Source organism: Panthera uncia (assembly GCF_023721935.1).
Source record: "Panthera uncia isolate 11264 chromosome B2 unlocalized genomic scaffold, Puncia_PCG_1.0 HiC_scaffold_24, whole genome shotgun sequence".
Taxonomy (NCBI): domain Eukaryota; kingdom Metazoa; phylum Chordata; class Mammalia; order Carnivora; family Felidae; genus Panthera; species Panthera uncia.
In genome coordinates, this window is record NW_026057580.1 from 49,946,268 (window position 1) to 49,968,607 (window position 22,340).

Below are 22,340 nucleotides of genomic sequence, written 5' to 3' on the forward strand. Positions count from 1 at the left end.
CAGGTAATGGGATTGTTAGAAAGTTCCTGACCTGAGTGTGCAGTCAGGATTGAGAACCACTGACACAGCTAAATCCATCCTGTCATTCTGCAGCCCCCAACAGATTCTGGTCCATCAGATTACCTGAACCCAGCCCCCACTAACCAGTGGTTCTGCACCTTGGCAGGATGTTTCAGGCACCTGGGAGCTTTAAAAATCACCACGTCCAACCTACAATTCAGAACAATTAAATGCATGCCAGGGGCGGGACCCCAGCATCCGTAGTTAGTAAAGCTCCTCCACTGATTCCAGCGTGCAGCCAGGATTAGAAACCACTGCCCAGTACACACAACTAAGTGACTTGGCAACGAACTAAACGTTTCCCTGGCTACTTTCAGTGGGGGAGGGCCATGGGATAGTGGCGTTTTCATGCTGCCCAGGAAAACAAGTTATCTGGAGCTTTACTTGATCACCCAATGGGAGAGGATGGATTATTTAACATTTGTATTGGCCTGGTTTATTCATAGCCTTCTGCTTGGGGAAACACCAGCGTTTACATATGGAATTGGCCCATCAAGCTCCATTTGTCTATAGCCTCCTTTCATGGTTGATTGTCTGAACTTTTTTTGATATATAAAGAAAATATGAACTTTATTATAGGCTATTTGGTAAGAGGTTGAAAACAGCTGGTCTTAAGTGAACACTGATTTTTTTCAGTGACTCCACCCAAACGAAGAATACCCTGAGCCTGCAAAGTGATTCCTAGTGGGCCCTTCACATTCCAGCAGGTGGGAATGTGATCCCACGTGGGATCCTCCCCCCGTGTTTGTAGAAGTAACTACTTTCACAGCTTTTGCTCATTCTAGCGCTCAGAAATCAAGGGGCCCTCTGGGCAGAGGGATATGGTACAGAGCTCTGTGATGGCTAGCCTGCTGGCCCCTGGCTATCTGTCCGTCATCCTACTTTGGTGTAAAGCTTCAGGTCCCCATTCTCAACAACCCCAGATTGCCTCCCTGTCCTTCCCTGTGATTTCTAGTATCCTCAGTCAGAAAGGAATGCGATCTTTGTACATAGGTCATTTTAAAGCGATCTCTTTAAGGAGAACCACATAACTCTTGAGCAAAGGGTTCCCTATCAGTCTAAGGCCAATCCTAATTTGAAAAGCTACTTACCAGGCCATGGGATGAAAAGCCGGAAGGCTGTGAGCCATGATCAGATGGAGTTTAGCTGCCTTTCTTCTGATTTAATTTCAGGCCGGAGACACAGCACTTCATGTTGCTGCTGCCCTAAATCACAAGAAGGTGGTTAAAATCTTACTGGAAGCTGGAGCAGATGGAACCGTTGTTAATAATGTAAGTTAAGCTGCAACAGTGTTTCTAGAAATCATTCCCACCCCTTTCCAGAATGGAGTGTGTTGTTACTTACCTCCTGCAGGGCACACAGCCTCCCTTAGCCTTACTTTATAAGAGATTAGAGGTCTGCTAACAGGAGAACCCCAGAGGCCGTCTTGAGGGAACCCTTGCTCATAGCAGCTCCATGAGTTGATGAGCCCTAAAGGTTCATCTCTAGACTCCTAGCTCAAGTGAGCATATCCTGGCAGGAAAAGGAAGGTCAGGGGTGTCTAAGTAAACTGACAAGTGGATGTTACTGAAAGTGAGTTCCTGCCCTGTAAACAGACAGGGTCCTCAGAAAAGTGGCCACATGACCATCAGATTAATCATCCTCAAAACTCGAACTCCCTTCTCCAAAATCACCTTATTCCTTCCTTCTTTCTCTTAATATCCCACCCCACCATTGTTCCCTCTCTCTCCTAGGTCCTATGGCAGGCACCAGCTCAGGCACCCTTTCTTCCTTAAGGCTGACCTGTGGTCTGAAGTAGCACAGACTGACAGACTGAGAAAGGCTGGGGGTGGAACAGTTGTATGGAGGAGGAAGTCCCCGCCTTCCTCCTCCTCTTCGACCTGTATTGGGTGGTGCACCATTGTGCCTGTCCCCTGATGCCTTTCCCTTCTTTTGAAGGGAACTCCCTACTTTTTGGCTTCATCTCCCTAGAGCCTCCATTATGGCCATAGCTACCTAATTGTCTCTCACAGTCCAGGTCCTGAAACTGTGTGGCTGTGCCCCAGTCTGCCCTTCCAAGTGCCTTCTCCACTTCTCCGGGGAAAATTCATTGCTTGGCTGGACTTTATGATCCTTTGTGTTTCTTCAACTAAATCTTCCCCTTTGGCCCTGTCTGATGTTTACATTCTCTCCTCTCTCTTCCAGGAAGCATTCCTTGGTGGGCAGGTATTCCAGAGCTTTGCTTCCTAGAGCACTTACCCTCTGTTGTTATTAATCGTTGGGCCCTCAGGTGTGATTTGGCCCCCTCGTCGAATGGAGGAGGCTCAAGAGTGAGGCCAGGTCTTCTGTGCGATTGTATTTTGTTGGGCACGTGTAGGTGCTGGTGTGACTGAGCACAGAATTGCTGTCCCAGTTGGGCTAGGGTGCAGGGTTGGTCTCTCTTACTCACTTGTCCCCCACTTTGCCTTTCCTTAGGCAGGCCAGACTCCACTGGAGACTGCCCGCTACCACAATAATCCGGAAGTTGCTCTTCTCCTCACTAAAGCTCCCCAGGTAGGATTGATTACATTTTCCATTCTATTGATTATGTGGGGCTGCAAAGTTGTTGTGATTCTCTGGCCATCTACGAAAGCCAAATCAAACTAACTTAAATAGGAAACTGATGGGCTCACAACCAGGCAGTGGAAAAGGCAGGAATCCATTTGGGGCTTCTAAGATAACCAGAACAAGAGACTTCAAGTTCAGTAGGCTTGTCTTCATACACGGGCATCATTTCTTCCCCGTGGCTGGATCATTGGCATTACCAGCTTTGTGGACCATAACTCCACAGGTTCTCAGGGAAGAAGTTCTGGTTGCAGAAGAGGATCATGATTGGCGAGCTTGGGGCAAACGGCCTGAATGAGCAGGACAGGCACTTTAGGAAGATAGCTGCGTCCATCTGACTGTATGGTTAGAGGGGAGGAGCCTTTTCTAGAGAAAGGTGGGAGGAAGGGATCCCGGTCTGGGTGAACAAAAAAAAAAAAAAAAAAATTTTTTTCATACGATTGGTTTAATTTTTTTTCAGCAGGAGAAAAAAAGAATAAAGTTACAAGATTCTTTTAATATTTTCACAATGTTTCACACGTCCATTAGAGGCAGTTAAGTATAAAATAGCTTTCTTTCCTTTTTTTATTGAATAATGGTATTTTAGGCATTTAAGTTAAAATAAAATTGATATCATTTGAGCTGAGATTGAAATCCTCTAACAGATTTAGTAATTTATAAGCTATTCATCATTTTAGTGCCCTGAAATAACTGTTTTTGTTCATATTCCCTTTCAGACACATGATTTGTACAATTGTGCCTACCCTTTTGTATGCTGCCCTTTATCTTAACTATAATAGAAAAACGTTCTGTAGTTCTCAAAATTACTCATCATAATGGAAGCCAGTATGCTTTTTTTGTTGTTGTTGCTGTCCAATATTTTGTTAATCTAAATGTCCAACATTAAGGAAATGGTTTGTTTCCCCATCGGAGCCGCTCTGTATTACATTACAGTGAAAACTGATTTGTTTTCTACCTTATTCTGACTAATGTTGTGAGAAGATAAAGTCTCGGAGAGCCGGAGGAAGATTCCAGATACCAGCCTGCTGCATCAGAGCCTGATCCCAGTCAACCGAAGGGTCTGAATGGCCTTCGGGTCATTTAAATTTTAAAAACCTACCTGATATAACGAGCAGTTTGTGGAAGTAGTTAAGATTTTTGTCTTTGGAAAACTGGTCACCCTGTTCCCTGTGGAGTTAGTGCTTCTCAGTAGCGTCTGGACATCCTTGGAGCCTCTGACAGGCATGAGTCAGGTGGTCCTTTGGAAAAAGTTTCCACCTCTTTCCAACTATTTGCAAACAAATTATTACTGGAGTCACATCCATGAATCCTGATAGCAAAAGGCTGGTCTCTTACAGATCAAAAAGTACAGGATGCTATAATAAATGTCAGAATTTATCTCTGTTATCTGGCATTTCAGTATTGGCAGTTTGGACAGCCAGCTGTGTCCTCAGCCATGTGAAGATCATCAAATTTTGTGGGGTGTAGTATCCCCCAAGGTACAGACTTACAGGCCTTTGATCCCCCTGTCCTTTGTCTCCAGAACTCAAGGATCTGTGTTCTTAGGGGAGAGGCTTTCCCATGGACCATTTTCCTATGTGGTTCTCCTTTACTGTTTCCATTTTAAAAAATGACTTCAGTTTTTCCATGCCCATTTGAATAGCAAATAGGATGACATCTTATGGAAGTATTTTACACGATTGTATATGCTAAACCCTGTTCTCAATATGAACGAGGAACTTTGGAATATGCATAAAATTGTATACATGTTGTTCTTTTGTTCTCAAGTTACAGAACTAGCTTTCCTCTCTGTGTGAAACAGGAAATTCCTTTGCCTTGGCACCTTAGTGGACCGTGGATTTCAATGGCTCACAGCAGTACTAAGATCTTTCTAAAGATCCATATTCCCCGATTTCGGTGAACTAGAAAAGATTGATGACGTTCCATTGGTAGATGATATGGTTCGCTGAGAAAGGCTGTACGCCATGGAAAGTTATTTGCACTGGCTAATAACCTGGTCTGTGGAGGGAATTATTCTGATGATTTGGGTGACCTCTCTGAGTATCCCTTCTCATTTTAGATTGATATATTCACAAATGCTTTTGAAAGTGAATTTTGGATTGATGCTGGGGCTGTATCCTGTTCTAAGAGCCCATAAACCGAATGAGCAGTGGGCATTAGTCACTTCTCATCAGACTTGACTTCCTAGTGAGTCTGAATTTAGTTTCAGAAATGGTTCTCAGACCTTTTGATCTGGGGACATCTAACGTTCTAGAGGCCCATTAAGAGCTGTGTGTGAATTATATCTATTAATAGTGTCCATGTTTGAAATTTGAGAAATGTTAAAGATGGTAAGTTCATTTTGTAACAAATAGCATCGTCTTTATGAGCAATAACTATTTTTCAAAACAAAAGTTATGGGAGAAGAGTAGGTAGCATTATGTTACATTGTTGCAAATCTCCTTACCGTCTTAGTGGAAAGTAGGAGGGCTGCCCTCTACGTCTGCACGTGACCCACTGGGGTGTCGTGTGCAGCTTCTGGTAAACACTGCTGTACAATCAGTGAGAGGGAAAAAGTCGACATTGTTACGCTGTCATGAAAATAATTTTAGTTTCATGCACCCGGGGTTCCCTGGACACTTTCAGAGCTGTTGGCTTAGAGGATGAGAATACAATTTAAAAATCTGGTTTAGCCACAGGCAGATGTCGTCAGGAATTCTCCATTTAGATTGTACCACTGTCCATAGAGGTTCTTCTTGTCATATGATGTCACTTGAATTTAATGAACACAAGAAAGGTGAACATTTAGATGAAAGCACTATGCTGAACTTCAGAGAACCCTTCTCTATCTACAGATGAAGACCATAAAATGTTTTATTGCAAAAAAATTAGAGCTTGAAGAAGTGTTTTCCCTTTCTGGACCTCCTTAGTGAGAGGGAGTGACTCTGGGGCTGGAAGTAAAAGGCCATGGGTTGAAAGCTTCTGCCAGCTCAAAGCTCTGTACTCTGGTTAAACTTCCTCTGGCCAATTAAGCAACTCGAGGGACCAAGGCAGGAGGGAGGCACCTAACAGTGCCTGAAAGTCCAGGGTATGCCAGCCACTTGCTTTGTCTTGGTTAATTCCATTAACTCCCCGTATTTACAGAATACAGAAAGGGCAAATAACTTGCCAGAAGATCCTACAGCTAGCTGCTGCTGAATTCCAAAATCGGGCTATGGGACCCCATGTCTACTTGCCTGTGTCTGTTCCACCTTCCTGCCCTCTCGGGCAGGCCAAATGCTTCCTTTTGGGGAACAGATTCCTGCCCCATGGTTGGTACCATGGTTCACAGATGTACCTCAGTGTTTGAAGCAAACTAAAAACTGGCTTGAATACAGTTTGGTCAAGAGAAAATATGATGGGCTAGTTCAGGTCCAGCGTACCAAGATAACGAGACACTGCCTGGCGTGGGGCCGCTGTGTTGTGCGATGTCCAGGGGATGCCGTTCCTATCCTCGTCTGTGAGTGGTGTTCCCTGGAGTTAAGCAGTGCACAGCCTGCACACCCCCCTATGGCGACTGTGGCCTGGCACACAAATGCCTACTGTTGTCCTCGACCATAAGCTCCTTGAGATCGGGGACCATGTCCTACTTCCTGTAGGAGCCCAGCACAAGACCTCGGTGCCCAGCAGGCAGGCAGAGATGCGTGTTTGATGTGATTGCTTGGTCTCTCCCTAGGCTGGAAGTTCCACTAGATCAGAGCACCAGGTCCAAGGACAATGCTGTCACGACGCTGCACACACCGTGGTTTGTAACCGTGCCTCTTGCCTCCTTCAGGTCTTGCGCTTCAGTCGTGGGCGAAGCCTGAGGAAAAAGAGAGAGAGGCTCAAGGAAGAGAGGAGAGCTCAGTCTGTGCCAAGAGATGAGGTGGCACAAAGCAAGGTGGGGGGTAGCTCTCCCGCCCCTCCCAAACGTCACCCCCTTACAGAGGGTGGGAAACAATCTGGCTGTTCCTTCTGGGTTCATCTGGCAGCGGCCGTGCCCTCCTCTGTCTCTCCTTTCCGCTGGTTCTTCAAACTGTTGTCCGTGTTTTCCCTTTGGTTTCATGTCCTCCACTCCTCCAGGATTTCAGATCGTGTGCCTGTGTTGCCAGTCTTTCTCGGCATCCTTGTCTGGGCATAGTTTCTAGCCCCATGTGTCTGGGGCCTCATCACTACTGTGTGGACAGCACTGCCTCTAATGCTGGGCCCTTAATGGTATAGGGCAGTGATTTTCAAAATGTAGTGTCCACTGTGCCATCTGGGACCTTGTTAGAAACACAGAGTTGGGGGCCTCACCTCAGACCCACTGGATCAGAAACTCTGGGAGGGGGCCCAGCAATCTGTTCGAACAAGCCCTTCAGGTGATTCTGGTGTGGACTAAAGTTTGACAACCACTGGCCTGGGTCGCTTCTTCTCTTTCGGCTTGGGGAATGGATTGAGGCTGCACTAGCCCATGTGATTCCTCTGTTGCAAATTTAGAAAAAGATGCCCCTTGGGCAGCCCAGCCCTGCTCAGGGTGCATAAGGCGAAGAGAGCCAGAGCCGGATTTCAGCTCCCTCTGCTAGGTGCCCTTGTGCAGTGAACAGCTTGCACAACTGGAACGAACCATGCCTTTCAGCTCTCGCAGGAAGAAAAAGACTAGGATATAAAGACAACTTTTGGCACATAAAATTTTATACCGAGTGCTTATTGTTCTATTTCAAAATCCTCTTATCAGTTTTCAGGGTTAAGGCATTGTAACTCTGATTAAGTTCCTGTGGGTGAATTGTACATATTAATTTGTAAAAGTTCTTATAAGGACTAGAAATGTGATGTTTTCATTTCAGGGGGTTCTCCTACTCCATTATGAATTGTGAAGTCCAAGTTCAAAGAATAAATGGTTTTTTTGGTTGTTGTTTCTGTGGTTGAAATGCAAAAAAATTTAAAAATTTCTAATGCTGAGCTGTTTGTGGTAGCTTCCGGAAGCTCTAAGATATAGAATTAGACCCAAGACTCTGTTTACCTTGGCACCTAATGAAGTAAAAGCAAAATATTTAACCAACTGGGAAAGTCCTACATGTTCAGTTTAGACCACCAAGCAGTGTTCCCTCTTTGTCATCAGCTAAGGTTCCTGTGGGTCCTTTAGTGGATGCAATCTTGCAAACAGAATTTTACACCATTACAGAAGAAGGCAGAGGGGGCAATTAGAACTGGTTTCTGGGCACTTCTTTTTCCCCCCCTCTGTAGGGAAGTGTCTCCGCAGGAGACACCCCCAGCAGTGAACAGGCTGCACCCAGAAAAGAAGAGGCCAGAGAAGATGTCCTGTCTGCCTCCCCAGAGCCCAAGGCGAAGGACAACAGGCAGAGAAAGTCAAGGCCCAAGGTCAGGAGGCACGTGAAGGCAGCCAAGGGAGGGCCGGGAGGCAGGTTGGCCAAGGGCCCTGGGATCGCATCATGTCCAGTAGCTAAAATGCCACTGGACTTGGCTTGCTGGTTTGGAGCCAGAGCACGAAAATTAAATCTGGGTAACTTCAAACACAAGGTTAATGTGCTGATCTATTTCTTTGGACATGCGGTGCTTACAGTGGAGTGCCGTGAGACAAAGCAAGACGAGGGTGAGATGGGAGCCATTGGATGGGGCCCAGTCTTGCCCATGTCACAGTGCTCAGGGGTATTGTTGCTTCCTCTCCCACAGGCGTCAGCATTTTCTGACCCCACTCCACCAGCAGACCAACAGCCTGGACACCAGAAGAACTTACATGCTCACAGTCACCCTAAAAAGAGGCCCAGGCACCGATGTTCACCGCCACCCCCTCCCCATGAGTTCAGAGCGTACCAGCTCTACACGCTGTACCGGGGCAAGGACGGGAAGGTGATGCAGGTACTTCATGAGCCCTGTCTGGTCATAGGACCGTAGGCTTAAGCAAGGCTGTCTGTTTAACACTATTCCTGGGGGCTAATATCCACTTGCAGTGTTGACTTGGGAAGGCAATGAGCTTTGAAGATAAACCAGATGTCCCTCCCTACACTGCAGATACACCGCTGCTGCTGAGGCCCAGGCAAACGGGTAGTTACAAACCTTTGTGCACCATCCTTAAGTGACTAGGTAATCCTGAGGCTCCAGAGTAGATAAAAGCCACAAGGATTGGGACCATGTCTTACCCTCTCTGAAGCTTCTCAGTGCCTGTTGGACCCACAGCTTGGCCCATTGGACATCCCAAAGTTATGCCTCCTCTGTCATCTGTATCCCCCTGGCATACTGACTGGCACTGGATGGGCACTCAAAACCAGTTTGTTGAAGGAGGGAATGAGTGGATTGATTCCTTTATTGTTCCCCTGTTAGGCACCAATAAATGGTTGTAGATGTGAACCCCTAATCAACAAGCTGGAGAACCAGTTGGAGGCAGCTGTGGAGGAGATCCGAGCAGAGCTGGGTTCGGTTCAGGATAAAATGAACACAAAGCTGGGGCATATGGAGAACAAAACCCAGCACCAGGTCAGTGAGTTGCCCCCCCCCCCCATAACCCCCATGGCCAGATGTTCTGTCAGGAAATGAAATCAGAAGCTGCCCACACTGAGCACCCTTTGTATTTTGCAGACTGAGCTGAGTGCCTCGGGTGGACTCTCAGGGAAGAGGCTTATGTGATTTCTTCCAAGCGCATTTATTCAAAGTTTTTAAGAACCTGCTTAAATTGCTTCTGATTATAAAAATGATATATACCTATTACAGAGCATTTTCTTTAAATGTGAAATTTAGAAAGGAAAAGAAATCCCCTACAAGCCCACCACAGTGAGAAATCACTAGTAACATTTGGGTTTATTCTCTTCCAGTCTCTTTATGTTTGTATCCTGGCCCCTTTCCCACTGCACACACAATCAGAACAATCCTGTCTCTAGGTTTCTTTATTTTGAAAATTTTCAAAGAAGAGAAACAGTGAAACAGTGCAATGAAAGCATGTCTACTCTCCACCTAGACTCAACCATTTGTTAATATGTTGCCACATTTGTTTTGTGTCTCTCACATGCACCTGTCTTTCTCTTGAATCCTTTGAGATTTAGTTGGAGCCTGTCCTGACTTCTCACCTCTAAATACTTCAGAGCGCATCTTGACGAAGAGTAAGGACTTTCTCCTTTGTAGCACAATCCGTTATCATGTATGAGAAAATTAACAATGATTGCATCATATCCAGTCCGTATTGCGATTTATTCCGTTCTTCCAAAAGGTTTTCTTATAGCTTGTTTTTGTTTTAAATTCCAGCTCAGAATCCAGTGATTCTTTTGTGCATCTGGGTTATGTCTCTCTGGTTTCTTTTCATCTACAACAGTCTGATTCCTTCTTCCATCTTTTTCTTTATTCCTAGGATATTATCTTTTTAAAAAGTCTAGGCCAGTTGTTATATAGGATGTTCAATATTCTAGACATGTCTGATAGGCTCTTCATGGTATTATTTAACTTGCTCTGTCTCTGTATCTCTGTGAACTGAAAGTTAGGTCTAGAGCAGTGGGTCTCAAAGGTGTCATCCCTGGACCAGTAGCATCAGCATTATCTGGGAGCTGTGGGGGCAAAAATGACAATTCTTGGGCCTCATTCCAGATCTACTGAACTTAATTGTGAATAAACCTCTGGGGATGGGGTCTAGCCACCTGTGTTTGAACAAGACCTCCAAGTTTGAGAACCACTAGTGTCTAGATGCTTATTTCGGTTCAGATTAAGTATTTTTGGCAAGAAAATGTCATATTTAATGGTGTAAACTTCAAATTATGTCACATCAGGAGGCACATAATGCCAGGATGTCTCCTTATTAATGATAAGTTTGATTACTTGGCTAAGTGAGTAACCACCATCTTTCTCCATCAAAGAATATATTTTCTCTTTGTAATCAGAAACGTATGGTGGATATAGATTTTTAAGTACAAAAGACACTTTAAAAAATGTATAACCTAGCCTATTAATAGGAAAAAATCCACATTACAGAAATATGAAATATAGCGATACTTATCAGAGATACCTTCCATTCCTGGTTTTGTGTATTTTCCCATAGATTTTCTCTTTTATAGATAGTACTTATATAGTTACCACTTTAAAACAAAAATGGAACTATGCTGTGTTTTTTCTTCTTCTTCAGCTTTTTTTTTTTAATGTTTATTTTTGAGAGAGAGACACAGAGCACGAGTGGGGGAAGGGCAGAGAGGGAAGGAGACACAGAATCCGAAGCAGGCTCCAGGCTCTGAGCTGTCAGCACAGAGCCCGACGCGGGGCTCGAACTCACAGACCGTGAGATCATGACCTGTGCTGAAGTTGGACGCTTAACCCACTGAGCCACCTAGGCACCCCTCTTCCTCAGCTTTTTAACTGCAGTAAAGTTGACACAGGTTACACTACATTAGTTTCAGGCGTACAACATAATGATTGCACAAGTCCGTATGTTCTGCCGTGCTCACCACCAAGTGTGGTTACCGTCTGTTACCTTTCACCCTGTGACTTCTTCATTCCGTAACTGGAGACCTGTACCTCCCACTTCCCTTCACCCACTTTGCTCATCCCCCCACCCCTTCTCTGGCAACTACCAGAGGAGTTCATACCTTGTTTCTGCTTTTTTTTGTTCATTTGTTTTTTAGATTCCATATAAGTGAAATTCTATGGTATTTGTCTCTCTGTCTGCCTTATTTCACTTAGGAAAATGCCCTCTGGGTCCATTCATGCTGTCACAAATGGCAATATATTTTTTTTAAGATTTACCATTTTATTTTATTTTAAAGTTTATTTATTTTGAGAGAGAGCATGAGTAGGGTAGGGGCAGAGAGAGAGTGGGAGAGAGAATCCCAAGCAAACTCTGCACTGTCAGTGTGGAGCCCAGGGTGGGCCTTGAACTCATGAACCATGAGATGATGACCTGAGCTGAAACCAACAGTCTGACGTTTAACCAACTGAACCACCCAGGGTGCCCTGCAAGGTATTCTTTTTTATGGCTGAGTAATACTTCATTGTGTGTGTGTGTGTGTGTGTGTGTGTGTGTGTGTGTGTGTGTGGACACACACACTATATCTTATCCACTCATCTTATCAATGGACACTTGGGTTGCTCCTATATCTTGGCTACTGTAAATAGTACCATAATAAGAATAGGAATGCATCTATTTTTCCGAGTTAGTGTTTTTGTTTTCTTCAGGTAAATACCCAGTAGTGGAATTATTGGATCAAAAATGGTAGTTCTGGGGCGCCTGGGTGGCGCAGTCGGTTAAGCGTCCGACTTCAGCCAGGTCACGATCTCGCGGTCCGTGAGTTCGAGCCCCGCGTCAGGCTCTGGGCTGATGGCTCGGAGCCTGGAGCCTGTTTCCGATCCTGTGTCTCCCTCTCTCTCTGCCCCTCCCCCGTTCATGCTCTGTCTCTCTCTGTCCCAAAAATAAATAAAAAACGTTGAAAAAAAAAATTTAAAAATGGTAGTTCTATTTTTAATTTTTGAGGAACCTCCATATTGTTTTCCACAGTGATTTTTATCAATTTACATTCCCACCAACAGTGCACGAGGGTTCCTTCTTCTCCACATCCTTGCCAACACTTACTTCTTTTTGATACTGGCTGTTCTGACTGGTGTGAGGCGGTATCTCATGGTTTTGATCTGCATTTCCCTTCTTAGTGTTGTTGAGCATCTTTCATGTGCCGTCTGCCATCTGTATGTTGTCTTTGGAAAAATGTCTATTCAGGTCCCCTGCCTATTTTTAAATCAAATTGTTGAGGGTAGAGTTGTATAAGTTCTTTATATATTTTGGTTATAAACCCCTTATTGTATATATCACTTGCAAATATCTTCTCCCATTCAGTAGGTTGCCTTTTCATTTCGTTGATGATTTCCCTCATGTGCAAAAGCTTTACATTTTGGTGTAATCCCAGTAAAGTTATTTTTGCTTTTGTTCCTTTGCCTGAGGAGACCTATCTAGAAAAATCTTGCTAAGGCTGATGTCAAAGAGATTACTGCCTATATTTTCGCCTAGATGTTTTTTGAGTTCAGGTCTCGCATTTAGGTCTTTAATCCATTTAAACTCATTTTTGCGTATGGTATAAGAAAGTGGTGCGATTTTTCTTTTGCATGTAGATGTGTGGTTTTCCCTGCACCGTTAATTAAAGAGACTGTCTTGGGGGCACCTGGGTGGCTCGGTTGGTTGGGGTCTGATTTGGGCTCAGGTCATGATCTTGAGGTTTGTGGGTTTGAGACCCACATCAGGTTCTTTGCTGACAGCTCAGAGCCTGGGGCCTGCTTCAGATTCTGTGTCTCCCTCTCTCTGTCTCTCCTCTGCTTGCGTGCACACGTGCTCTCACTCTGTCTCAAAAATAAATATTAAAAATGAACAAATATTAAAAATTTTTTTAATTTTAATTAAAAAATTTTTTTTAATGTTTGTTTTTGAGAGAGTGAGAGAGTGTGAGTGGCAAGGGGCAGAGAGAGAGGGAGACACAGAATCCGAAGCAGGCTCCAGGCTCCAAGCTGTCAGCACAGAGCCCGATGTGGGGCTCAAACTCACCAACTGCGAGATCATGACCTGAGCTGAAGTCGGATGCTCAATCCACTGAGCCACCCAGGCACCCCTAAAAAAATATTTTTTTAAAGAAACTATCTTTTTCCTCCCATATATTTCTGCCTCTTGTGTTGTAGATTGACCATATAAGTGTGGGTTTATTTCTTGGCTCTCTGTTTATTGATCTATGTGTCTGTTTTTGTGCCAGTGCCATATTTTATTATAGCTCTGTAGTATATTTTTAAATCTCGGATTGTGAAACTGCCAGCCTTGTCTTCTTTCTCAAGATTGCTTTAGCTATGTGGGATCTTCTGTAGTTCCATACAAATTTTAGGATTATTCTAGTTCTGTGAAAAATGCTGTTGGTATTTTGATAGGGATTGCATTGAATCTGTAGATTGCTTTGGATAGTGTGGACATTTTAAAATATTGAGTTTCTAATCCATGAGCATGGAGTATCTTTCCATTTGTGTTGTCTTTAATTCTTTCATCAGTGCTTTATATTTTCAGAGTATAGGTCTTTTACCTTCTGGGTTAAGTTTATTCCTAGGTATTTTATTCTTTTTGGTACAAGTGTAAATGGAATGGTTTTCTTAATTTCTCTTTCTGCTACTTCATTATTGGTATATAGAAATGCAACAGATTTCTGTATATTAATTTTGTATCCTGCAACTTTTCTGAATTCATGTATTCTAATAGGTTTGTGGTAGAGGCTTTAGGGCTTCCTATGTATAGTATCATGTCAACTGCAAACAGTGACACTTTTACTTCTTCCTTACCAATTTGGATACCTTTTATTTGTCTGATTGCTGTGGCTAAAACTTCTAGTACTATGTTGGATAAAAGTGGTGAGAGTAGACATCCTTTTCTTGTTCCTGATCTTAGGAAAAAGCTCAGGTGTTTTTTTGTTTTGTTTTGTTTGTTTGTTTTTTACCACTGAGTATGATGTAAGCTGTCATTTTGTCATATATGGCTTTTATTATTTTGAGGTATGTTCCCTTTAAACCCACTCTTTTGAGAGTTTTTATCATGAACAGATGTTGAACTTTGTCAAATGCTTTTTCTGCATCTAATGAGATGATTATAGAATTTTTATTCTTCATTTTGTTAATGTGGTGTATCATATTGACTTGTGGATATTGAACCATCCTTTCATCCCCAGAATAAATCCCACTTGATTGTGGCGATTGATCATTTTGAAGTATTGTTGAAGTTTGCTAATATTTTGTTGAGGTTTTTTTGTATCTATGTTCAAGAGATGATTTATCTGTAATTTTCTTTTTGGGGGGCATCTTTATCTGGTTTTGGTATCAAGATAATGCTGGCCATGTAGAATGTAGTTGAAAGGTTTCCATCTTCTTCTGTTTTTTGGAACAGTTTGGAAAGACTAGGTATTAACTCTTCTTTAAATTGGTATAGATTTGGTGTGTCTGTGGAGGAGAGGATTACCGAGTCTTCCTACCTAGCTATCTTGGATGCAAAGAGCCTTGGTCATCTTTGTAGCTTACACTGAAATTAAGTAATATGTCTTAGGTGTGTTGTTTCAATATGCTGTTTAATGGCGATGTACTGTTCTGGGTATGGAGTTACACATATAATTTGTTTTTTGTCTAGTATATGGTTTATTTACTTATTTATTTATTTTTACCTCCAGTATAGTTAACATACAGTGTTATATTTCAGGTGTACGATATAGTGATTCAACAGTTCCATACATCACCCAGTGCTCATCACAACAAGTTCATTCCTTAACCCCCCTCACCTATTTCACCCATCCCCACACCCACCTCCCTAAATTACACATATTTTTGCTTCCAGATTTTTTCACTTAATTTGATATCCCAAGCATTTTTCTATGTCTTCCTTTTTGTTAGACTTTAAAGTTGCTTATAGTTCTTACTCTTATAAATAATGCTATGATGAACACTTATGTGTATAAACATTTGCTTCTCAAGTTATTTGCTCCTTTTTAGGATAATTGGGTCCATAGTTAAGATGTTTAAATCTCTTCATAAATATTAATAATCTACTAAATAAAAAGGTTGTATGAATTTACATCCTACAGGTAGGATAGGATATAAGTCGAGTCTCTGTCTCAAACCATTGCCATCACTAATATTATTTTTAAAGCTTATGCCAAATCGATTAAGTATATTGTTTAATTTTTATTTCCTTGTTTGTTGGTGAGGTAGAATGTTTTAGGTTTATTTGCTATTTGCCCTTCATGGAAAGCGCATTTAAGAACTCTTTTCCTAGTGCCGTAGTATATTAGTTAAGACTGTTTTGTAAATAAAACCCACTTCAGCTGGCCTAAGCCCAGTGAGGAGTGTATTAGATGAGTGCTGGACCAACCATCTCAAGGACCTTGCTTCAGTTCAAGGAGGGTGACAGATGGGTGTGTAAAACCTTAGTCCTAATTCCCAGTTCTAGGTGAAGGACTCTGGCATGGGCTCTGGTGCGGCATGAGTCCATGCCTGAAGCAATCAGCCGTGCCCCAGAACAAAGCTGTACGTCAACACAGTTGCTCTTGACAGAGGATAAGGACGTGGGTGGAGTAGGCCAATACTAGAAAACAGGAGAGCAGCTCACAGAAAAAACACGAGGGCTGAAGAAACAAAACAGAAGGTGCTCACCACATCTCCAGAACTGCTGCTGCTTTTTTGATTTTTGAACATCATGTGTGTCCCTGACAGGAGAAGAGCTCACCTGTGAGCCCTCCTCACATCTCCAGAACTGGCCCTTCTTTGTGTTTGTGTTTTGAACATCTGATTGTGGAACAACCCTTGTGAGCTGGCCCCTGCTGACAAAGTCTCTCTCCCTGGTATGGACTTTGTCAAAACAGTGAAAGTTTGGCTTTCCTGGGTGTAGGGTCCTAATGGGAAATATCAAGATAAAGGGGGGAGGGGTATCCAGGAGGGCGTGACTGGAAAGTGACCATCATTGGTTCTCTGGAGCACTCCCCTTGTACTCCTTCCTCACCCTTCTTCACACTTGGTTTGATTACTTTCAGTGAAGCACTGAAGGGATGTATTCACTAGGAACACTGGGTAAAAGCCCTGAGCATTCTGCTTCTTTTGCTATCTCATGGGCAGCTACTAACATTTTAAGGGCTTGGAGGGGTGTTAAAAATTAATTGAAAAGGGTAATGAAAATAATGAACAGCTCCATACTTCTAGAAATAGTTTTCCTTTCAATAATAGTCTTGGAAATAATGTTGTAAGACCTACAAAAATCCTTCTATGCACAAGGTCTGCATTGGCTCAAGTTGTATATTTACCATGTTCAGTCTTTTCAACCCCTTAGGAGGTAAACAATAAGAAAGAGGCCTTGGCTTATACAAAAACATGCTCAGGGATTGTGAAAAGCCAGGAGTTGGATGCATACTGGATGAAACTAGAATAAAAGAAGTTGAGGTTTGCCTCTGTTTTCACTGGTCCCTGCTGGTCCCCCAGAGCCCCAGAGGTCAAGAGACCAGGGCCCATCCTTAGATCGTCTCCATCCTCTGCTTTTTGCTCATTGAATCCTAGATGCGTGTTCTGGACAAGCTGATGGTTGAGCGGCTGTCGGCAGAGAGAACAGAGTGCCTGAACCGCCTGCAACAGCACTCAGATACAGAGAAGCATGAGGGGGAGAGACGACAGGTGAGAGCCAGGATCTGCCCTTAACTGGGGATTTACCACACATCTCCACTGAGTTAAGACCCATCATTGAAAACCCAGAGGCCAAGAACCCCTAATAGCATTCTTATTACATAGTGTGTCCTTCTTTTCTAACTCTGAAATGAAGTTAATAGGAAAGAGCATGTAATTCAGTTCATTTGTTGCTGAATATTCTGGTAATAGGTGGAGACAGAACAGTTAATGGAACACACCAGGAAAATGTGGTCTCTGCCTTGAATCATTTCTATGTATTGTACATTTGCTGGGTATTGCTCTGTAGTTGAACAAGATTTGGTTCCTGCCCTTGGAGTTTGTGGTCTACCCAAGACAACAGCCATAAAATGAGTATTTTTTGAGTATGTGAGAATTTATGCTCCTAAGCGGCCAGACATTCTTGATTTGTAAGATTTGGGAAGCTTTGGGTGTTCAAGGTAGCTCTGAGTCCCTCAATGAAGATTATAGAAACTATCACCATTAGTGCTATGTGCATCCTGGTCTACAGAGGGCAAGCAGAGAAGGCTGTGTGGCTTGTGGGAAGGGAGGGAGAGGTAGTCCACAACGTTTAGGCTGGTCAAGATGGTATCTCGAACTATCATAATTGAAAAACCCACTCTTGGTGGTTTACTTCATAAACCATGGATCCAATTCATCTGGTGTGTGTTTTTTGTTGTTGTTTTGTTTTGTTTTTTGTTTTTTTTGCTGTCATTTGTTTTTCTTTTTAGATGTCATTGGTTGACGAATTAAAAACCTGGTGCATGTTAAAGATTCAGAATCTGGAGCTGAAACTTTCTGGAGATTCTAGGGCCTCTAGGACCAAATCCACACCATCTACTTGCGAGTCGTCTACAGGTAACGCATGTGCAGAGAGAGCCATTCCATTCAAAGGTGGTAAAACCCCCAGATATTGTTCTTTGCTGTATCCTGTGGACCTAGGATAGGTCTGTGGAAAACACTGGATTGTAAATTCTGTAGAGGCAAGGACATATTTTGCTTACTGCTGTGTATTCAGTTTCTATATGGTGATAAAGCACTCCTAGTTAAGTGCTCAAGAATATTTGAGTAAAAGAACATAGAGTAAAAGGATTGTTGACTGGTGACAGCAGTGTTTGAGGTATGATATTGATGGTGTCAGAGTGGGCCCCAAAGATGAAGATTGATGAATGGACACTGGTCTTCTCAGCAGGTCTCTTGCTCTGGCTCTTGTTCTTGCTTCTCCTTTCTTCTCTTTCATCAGCCTTTTGCCTTTGTCCAACTGTGGAAAACTTCCTTAAACAGCAGTTCATGTATTAAAGCTGCCCCAGGTGCTAGATAACATGACCTTTCAGACAAAGCATCTTTTCATTAGCCACAGTGATTATACTCCATGATGATAATTTTGAGGATAATCAGAGCCTTTGTAATTAGGCCTCCATGGGGGATTTTCATGTCAAGTGTGTTCTGTTACCATAGACCATCTTTGGAACTGTGGTAACATTGGGGAAATCCTGGGCAAATTTTTCATGATCGGTCTAGTTATGGAGCTTGGCTGGAGCTCTGGGTATGGAGAATATGACCACCTCTCCAAATTGGAGCTTGGGTCAAGCAACTACTAACTGGGCCTATGGTGTGGAAAAGGCCCAGAAATTAGGGAATGGGTGTGTGTCTGTGTGTGTGTGTGTATAATTTTAATGTTTTTGTTTATTTTTGAGACAGAGACAGAGCATGAGCAGGGGAGGGGCAGAGAGAGAGGGAGACACAGAATCTGAAGCAGCTCCAGCCTCCGAGCTGTCAGTACAGAGCCCGACGCAGGGCTCAAACTCACAGACTGTGAAATCATGACCTGAGCTGAAGTCGGTCACTCAACCGACTGAGCCACCCAGGCGCCCCAGGGAATGGGTATATTTATTTCCCTCAGTACATGCCCAGTTCTGTTTGGGACACACTTGGTGAGCTGTCATCCTTAGCAATCACAAAATGGTACCCAGAGCCTTTTAATGAAACTGGCTAAAGGAAAGGCCAGCAGCTGCTTTTGGCTTAGATGCCACCAGTGTGGTTAACATCATTTCCCATGAAAGCCCTGACAAGCCAAAATGATAACCAGGGGCAAGTGGAAGGGAAGGGCAGAGCAGAAGCTGCACATGGTGGTTGGCGATTGAGAAGGCCTGATGGTTTACGGGATTATCAGGACTCTCGAACGCCAGCCCATAGCCACATGACTGTGTGAACGTGGATTTACTCTGAGTTTTGTTTTCCTTCTGCAACTAGGCGTGGATCAGTCCGTGGCCGCTGCAGGTCCGGTAGCGGCTTCTGACAGTTCTCCTCAGGTGGTTAGGCCCAAGGAAAAGGCCTTCAACTCCACTGCTACGCACAGACTACAGCAGGAGCTGTCTTCCTCAGACTGTACCGCGTCCCGACTGAGGAATGTCAAGGTCCAGACAGCCTTGCTACCCTTGAAAGAGGCGGCCAAGTGTGATCAGCAGGCTGGGCCCTGTGTTGACAGAGGCACCCAAACCAAGAAGTCTGGGAAAAGTGGGCAGACGAGGCATCGGCCCCAGCACCCGGCACCCGGCACCGCCAGTGGGCAGCCGCCCCCGGCAGCGGGCAGTGAGCAGACTGCCTCTCACGTTCGAGACACCTCCCAGGCTCTGGAGATTACCCAGTATTTTTTTGAGGCTGTTTCTACCCAGATGGAAAAGTGGTATGAGAGGAAGATTGAAGAAGCGCGAAGCCAAGCCAGTCAGAAAGCCCAGCAAGACAAGGCCACCCTGAAGGAACATATTAAAAGTTTAGAAGAAGAACTTGCTAAACTAAGGACTAAAGTGCAGAAGGAAAATTAGAATCTGGGAAGTGGCCTGAGAAGGGATTCTTGATGATTTCTGCTTTTGCATCTATAGAACAGCTGTGCCCAAGATGTCCATTCTTGTGCACGTAGCAGACTTGCCTTTAAAAACAAAAAGTCAAATTGCTGAAATGTGCCAGGCACACGCTTTCCTGCGCCCTGAAGTTATGAAACTTCAACAGTGACCACCAAAGCCAGGGGAAGCTTGCTTTGTGTTAGGTTTCATTACAAACTTAAAACCTCGGTCTGGGTTCATCTGAGGTTCAAAAGCTCAGATTAAGTGAGCCACGCTAAGAAACGGAAAGATGTGTAAAGCCTAAAGCCTAAAATTCAGGATGTGTGAAATAACATAAATCAAAAGGAAGAAAAATTAATCCCTTGTGAACTTTAGTCATTCATGTGAGCACTCCTGTGGTGCCCAGATGAGAGCATCTTTCTGTACGAGCTATGGCTGAGATGTGCTGAATCCTCTCTTGAATTCCTAATTCTTAAAGTGCTGACCTTTTAACCAGATGAAAACTTACCAAACTGATTTTGAGGAGAAAAAGATTTTCATGATGTCACTAGATCCAATATATGTTAAAATATTTTGCAGTCAGAGGGTATTTAAATGATGAGTAATTGGCTACTAGCACTGGGAATATTTGTTAATAAACTCAAATGAGAAAGGTTCAAATCATTTGGTCATGATTTCTGTATTTTCAGTCAAAATACAGAAACACTACAGTTGATTAATCCTACCAATTTTGAAGCAGATTAATGGAAAAGCATTCACCTAACAATTACCTGAAACTTCTATAAGCTATCCATAATCAAACCCAGTTAACCAAGAGTACCTTTCTAAATTTGAGCTTCTCAGTCTACATTTTATAAAGAAATAAGGCTATTTCTTAAAAGTATTTCACTTCTAATTGTATACGGTCATCGATGAACCTCAGAAGTTACCCACTGCTTTGCAGTCTTTATGTCAAGGTAAAAATTGTCAACTCAGTCTAGACCCCACAATTTCCCATCTTGTGAAGCCCCAAGGATTTTCCTCTCCTCTGTGGAGTATATAAGTTGTAAAAGTAGCTTGGATATGTTGAAACTTTGGATTTAGTTATCTTTTAAGCTTCTTGCCCCTTGGTATGTGGAATTATATCCATCTCCTCAAAATTCCATGTATGCAAAGAAATGTCAATTCTATTTCCATTAACCCCAGAACTGAGAAACTGTTGTCTCTAAGTTTGAATAAAATGTTGCTCACTGAGCCAAAGAAAAAATGATTTCCTGACATGGGAACACCCAGAAAAACAAAGTATGTTTTTAGTCCCTTTGTTCTTGCCTAACAAGCTCAGTTTTTGTTTTCTTAACAGTGAAAATCTATAGATCTAGATGTAGGTCACCATTACACAACCTGGATAGGGAATCAATTTAATATTCTCCCAAGTTTATGTTCATGTGCGTGTTAGTCTTGTTCCTCAGCTACTGTTAAGAACGTCTGATTCTTCCCCAGAGGATCTTGTTGCACTGATGTAGAGGTACTTTCCTTTTCTCATCTCCGTTCCTAATGCAGAACCACAGAATTGCAGAGCTAGGTGGTACCTTCAGTTTTTTAAATCTTTCCCTTATCCAGCATCACTGAAATCTTCAGGAGCTTTCCTCAATATACATCAGTTTCTTAAGAACTGCCGAATACTGAGAGAGGAAATCCTGAGATGTTCAGTAAGTTGTGGTCTAAGCAGGAGTTCTTTTCACTTACCAAAATAGCTGTTATCTCAAGGAGTATCCTTGTTGAGAAATGAAGACAAATTTTATCTAGACTACGGAGTGCTGTGGTAGGAAGTATTTTGATTATGCAACCCCTACTCATCAGAAGCAGGCAGCTTACCATTGTGAACTGGATATTTTTGCCAAAGTCACAGGGAAGAGACTAGGGAGGACTGAGAAGGGTCAAAGGCACCTAGTCTGACAGGTTACATGGATCTTTCTCTACTAGAACGGAAAACCAGTAGAGGTGAGGAAACGGGATCAGTCTGCCTCCTAACCCAGAGAGATGGCAGCATCTCAAGGCCACTGCAATAGCTTGTTTTAAACAACTGGGTTTTTGTTCCTTAGTATTGTCAAAAACTCAACTATGGGTCTGATGTGTATTTTTCCTTTTTTCCCTTGTGCTATCTGCTAAAAGGAGCAAATGCCACAATAGTACTTTTCCAAAGAAGCAAAACTATTAATTTATTGGCTGTCATGTGGGTTGTGTTTGAAACAGAGATTGGAGCTTTCAATAGCTATGGGGAAAAATGATGTAAAACACAGAAAAGTTGCAGAATATTGCAGTGGGGTTTTTTGTTGGTGAATTATTGCATTGAATATAGTAAATATCTGTGATTAGATTGAATATAGTTCTAATCATTTGACTTTGGGGGCCCAAAATAAAGTGATGTTTTCACATTTAAATCTTTTTTTTTTCAGTCAAGCGTTGATACTGCAGAGATATGTTGTCTTCTATTTAATATTTTTATTAATTTGAATTTGTCTCTTCCAAGCATTAAATATGGTTCTCAACACTATGGATATTGAAATCCTTATTTAAAAAATGCAAGTATGACTGCTTTGTTTAGTGTACATTTTTGTTTCTGTGGTTGACCAAATTTATGTTCCCAGAAAGAGTGCCTTCACCCAGCTACATTTTACCTTGTTTCTATAGAAGTGTGATTTCTGGTAAATACATTTGCTTCAAAGTAGAGGTCAG

The 22,340-nt window shown here is 42.9% G+C and overlaps 1 protein-coding gene across 2 annotated transcripts in view; it reads left to right on the top strand.

The window, feature by feature from the left end:
- ANKRD6 (ankyrin repeat domain 6) overlaps positions 1-20,858 on the top strand; it is an 82,251-nt gene extending 61,393 nt beyond the window's left edge. For both annotated transcript variants that reach the window (XM_049652907.1, XM_049652906.1), the window contains 9 exons: positions 1,233-1,331; positions 2,515-2,592; positions 6,437-6,541; positions 7,867-8,001; positions 8,314-8,499; positions 8,962-9,114; positions 16,660-16,773; positions 17,514-17,640; positions 19,036-20,858. In XM_049652907.1, coding sequence (XP_049508864.1) covers positions 1,233-1,331; positions 2,515-2,592; positions 6,437-6,541; positions 7,867-8,001; positions 8,314-8,499; positions 8,962-9,114; positions 16,660-16,773; positions 17,514-17,640; positions 19,036-19,607 — 1,569 coding nt within the window. In that variant the 3' untranslated portion in view covers positions 19,608-20,858. The remainder of the gene's footprint in view (positions 1-1,232; positions 1,332-2,514; positions 2,593-6,436; positions 6,542-7,866; positions 8,002-8,313; positions 8,500-8,961; positions 9,115-16,659; positions 16,774-17,513; positions 17,641-19,035) is intronic.
- Positions 20,859-22,340: the final 1,482 nt, after the last annotated feature.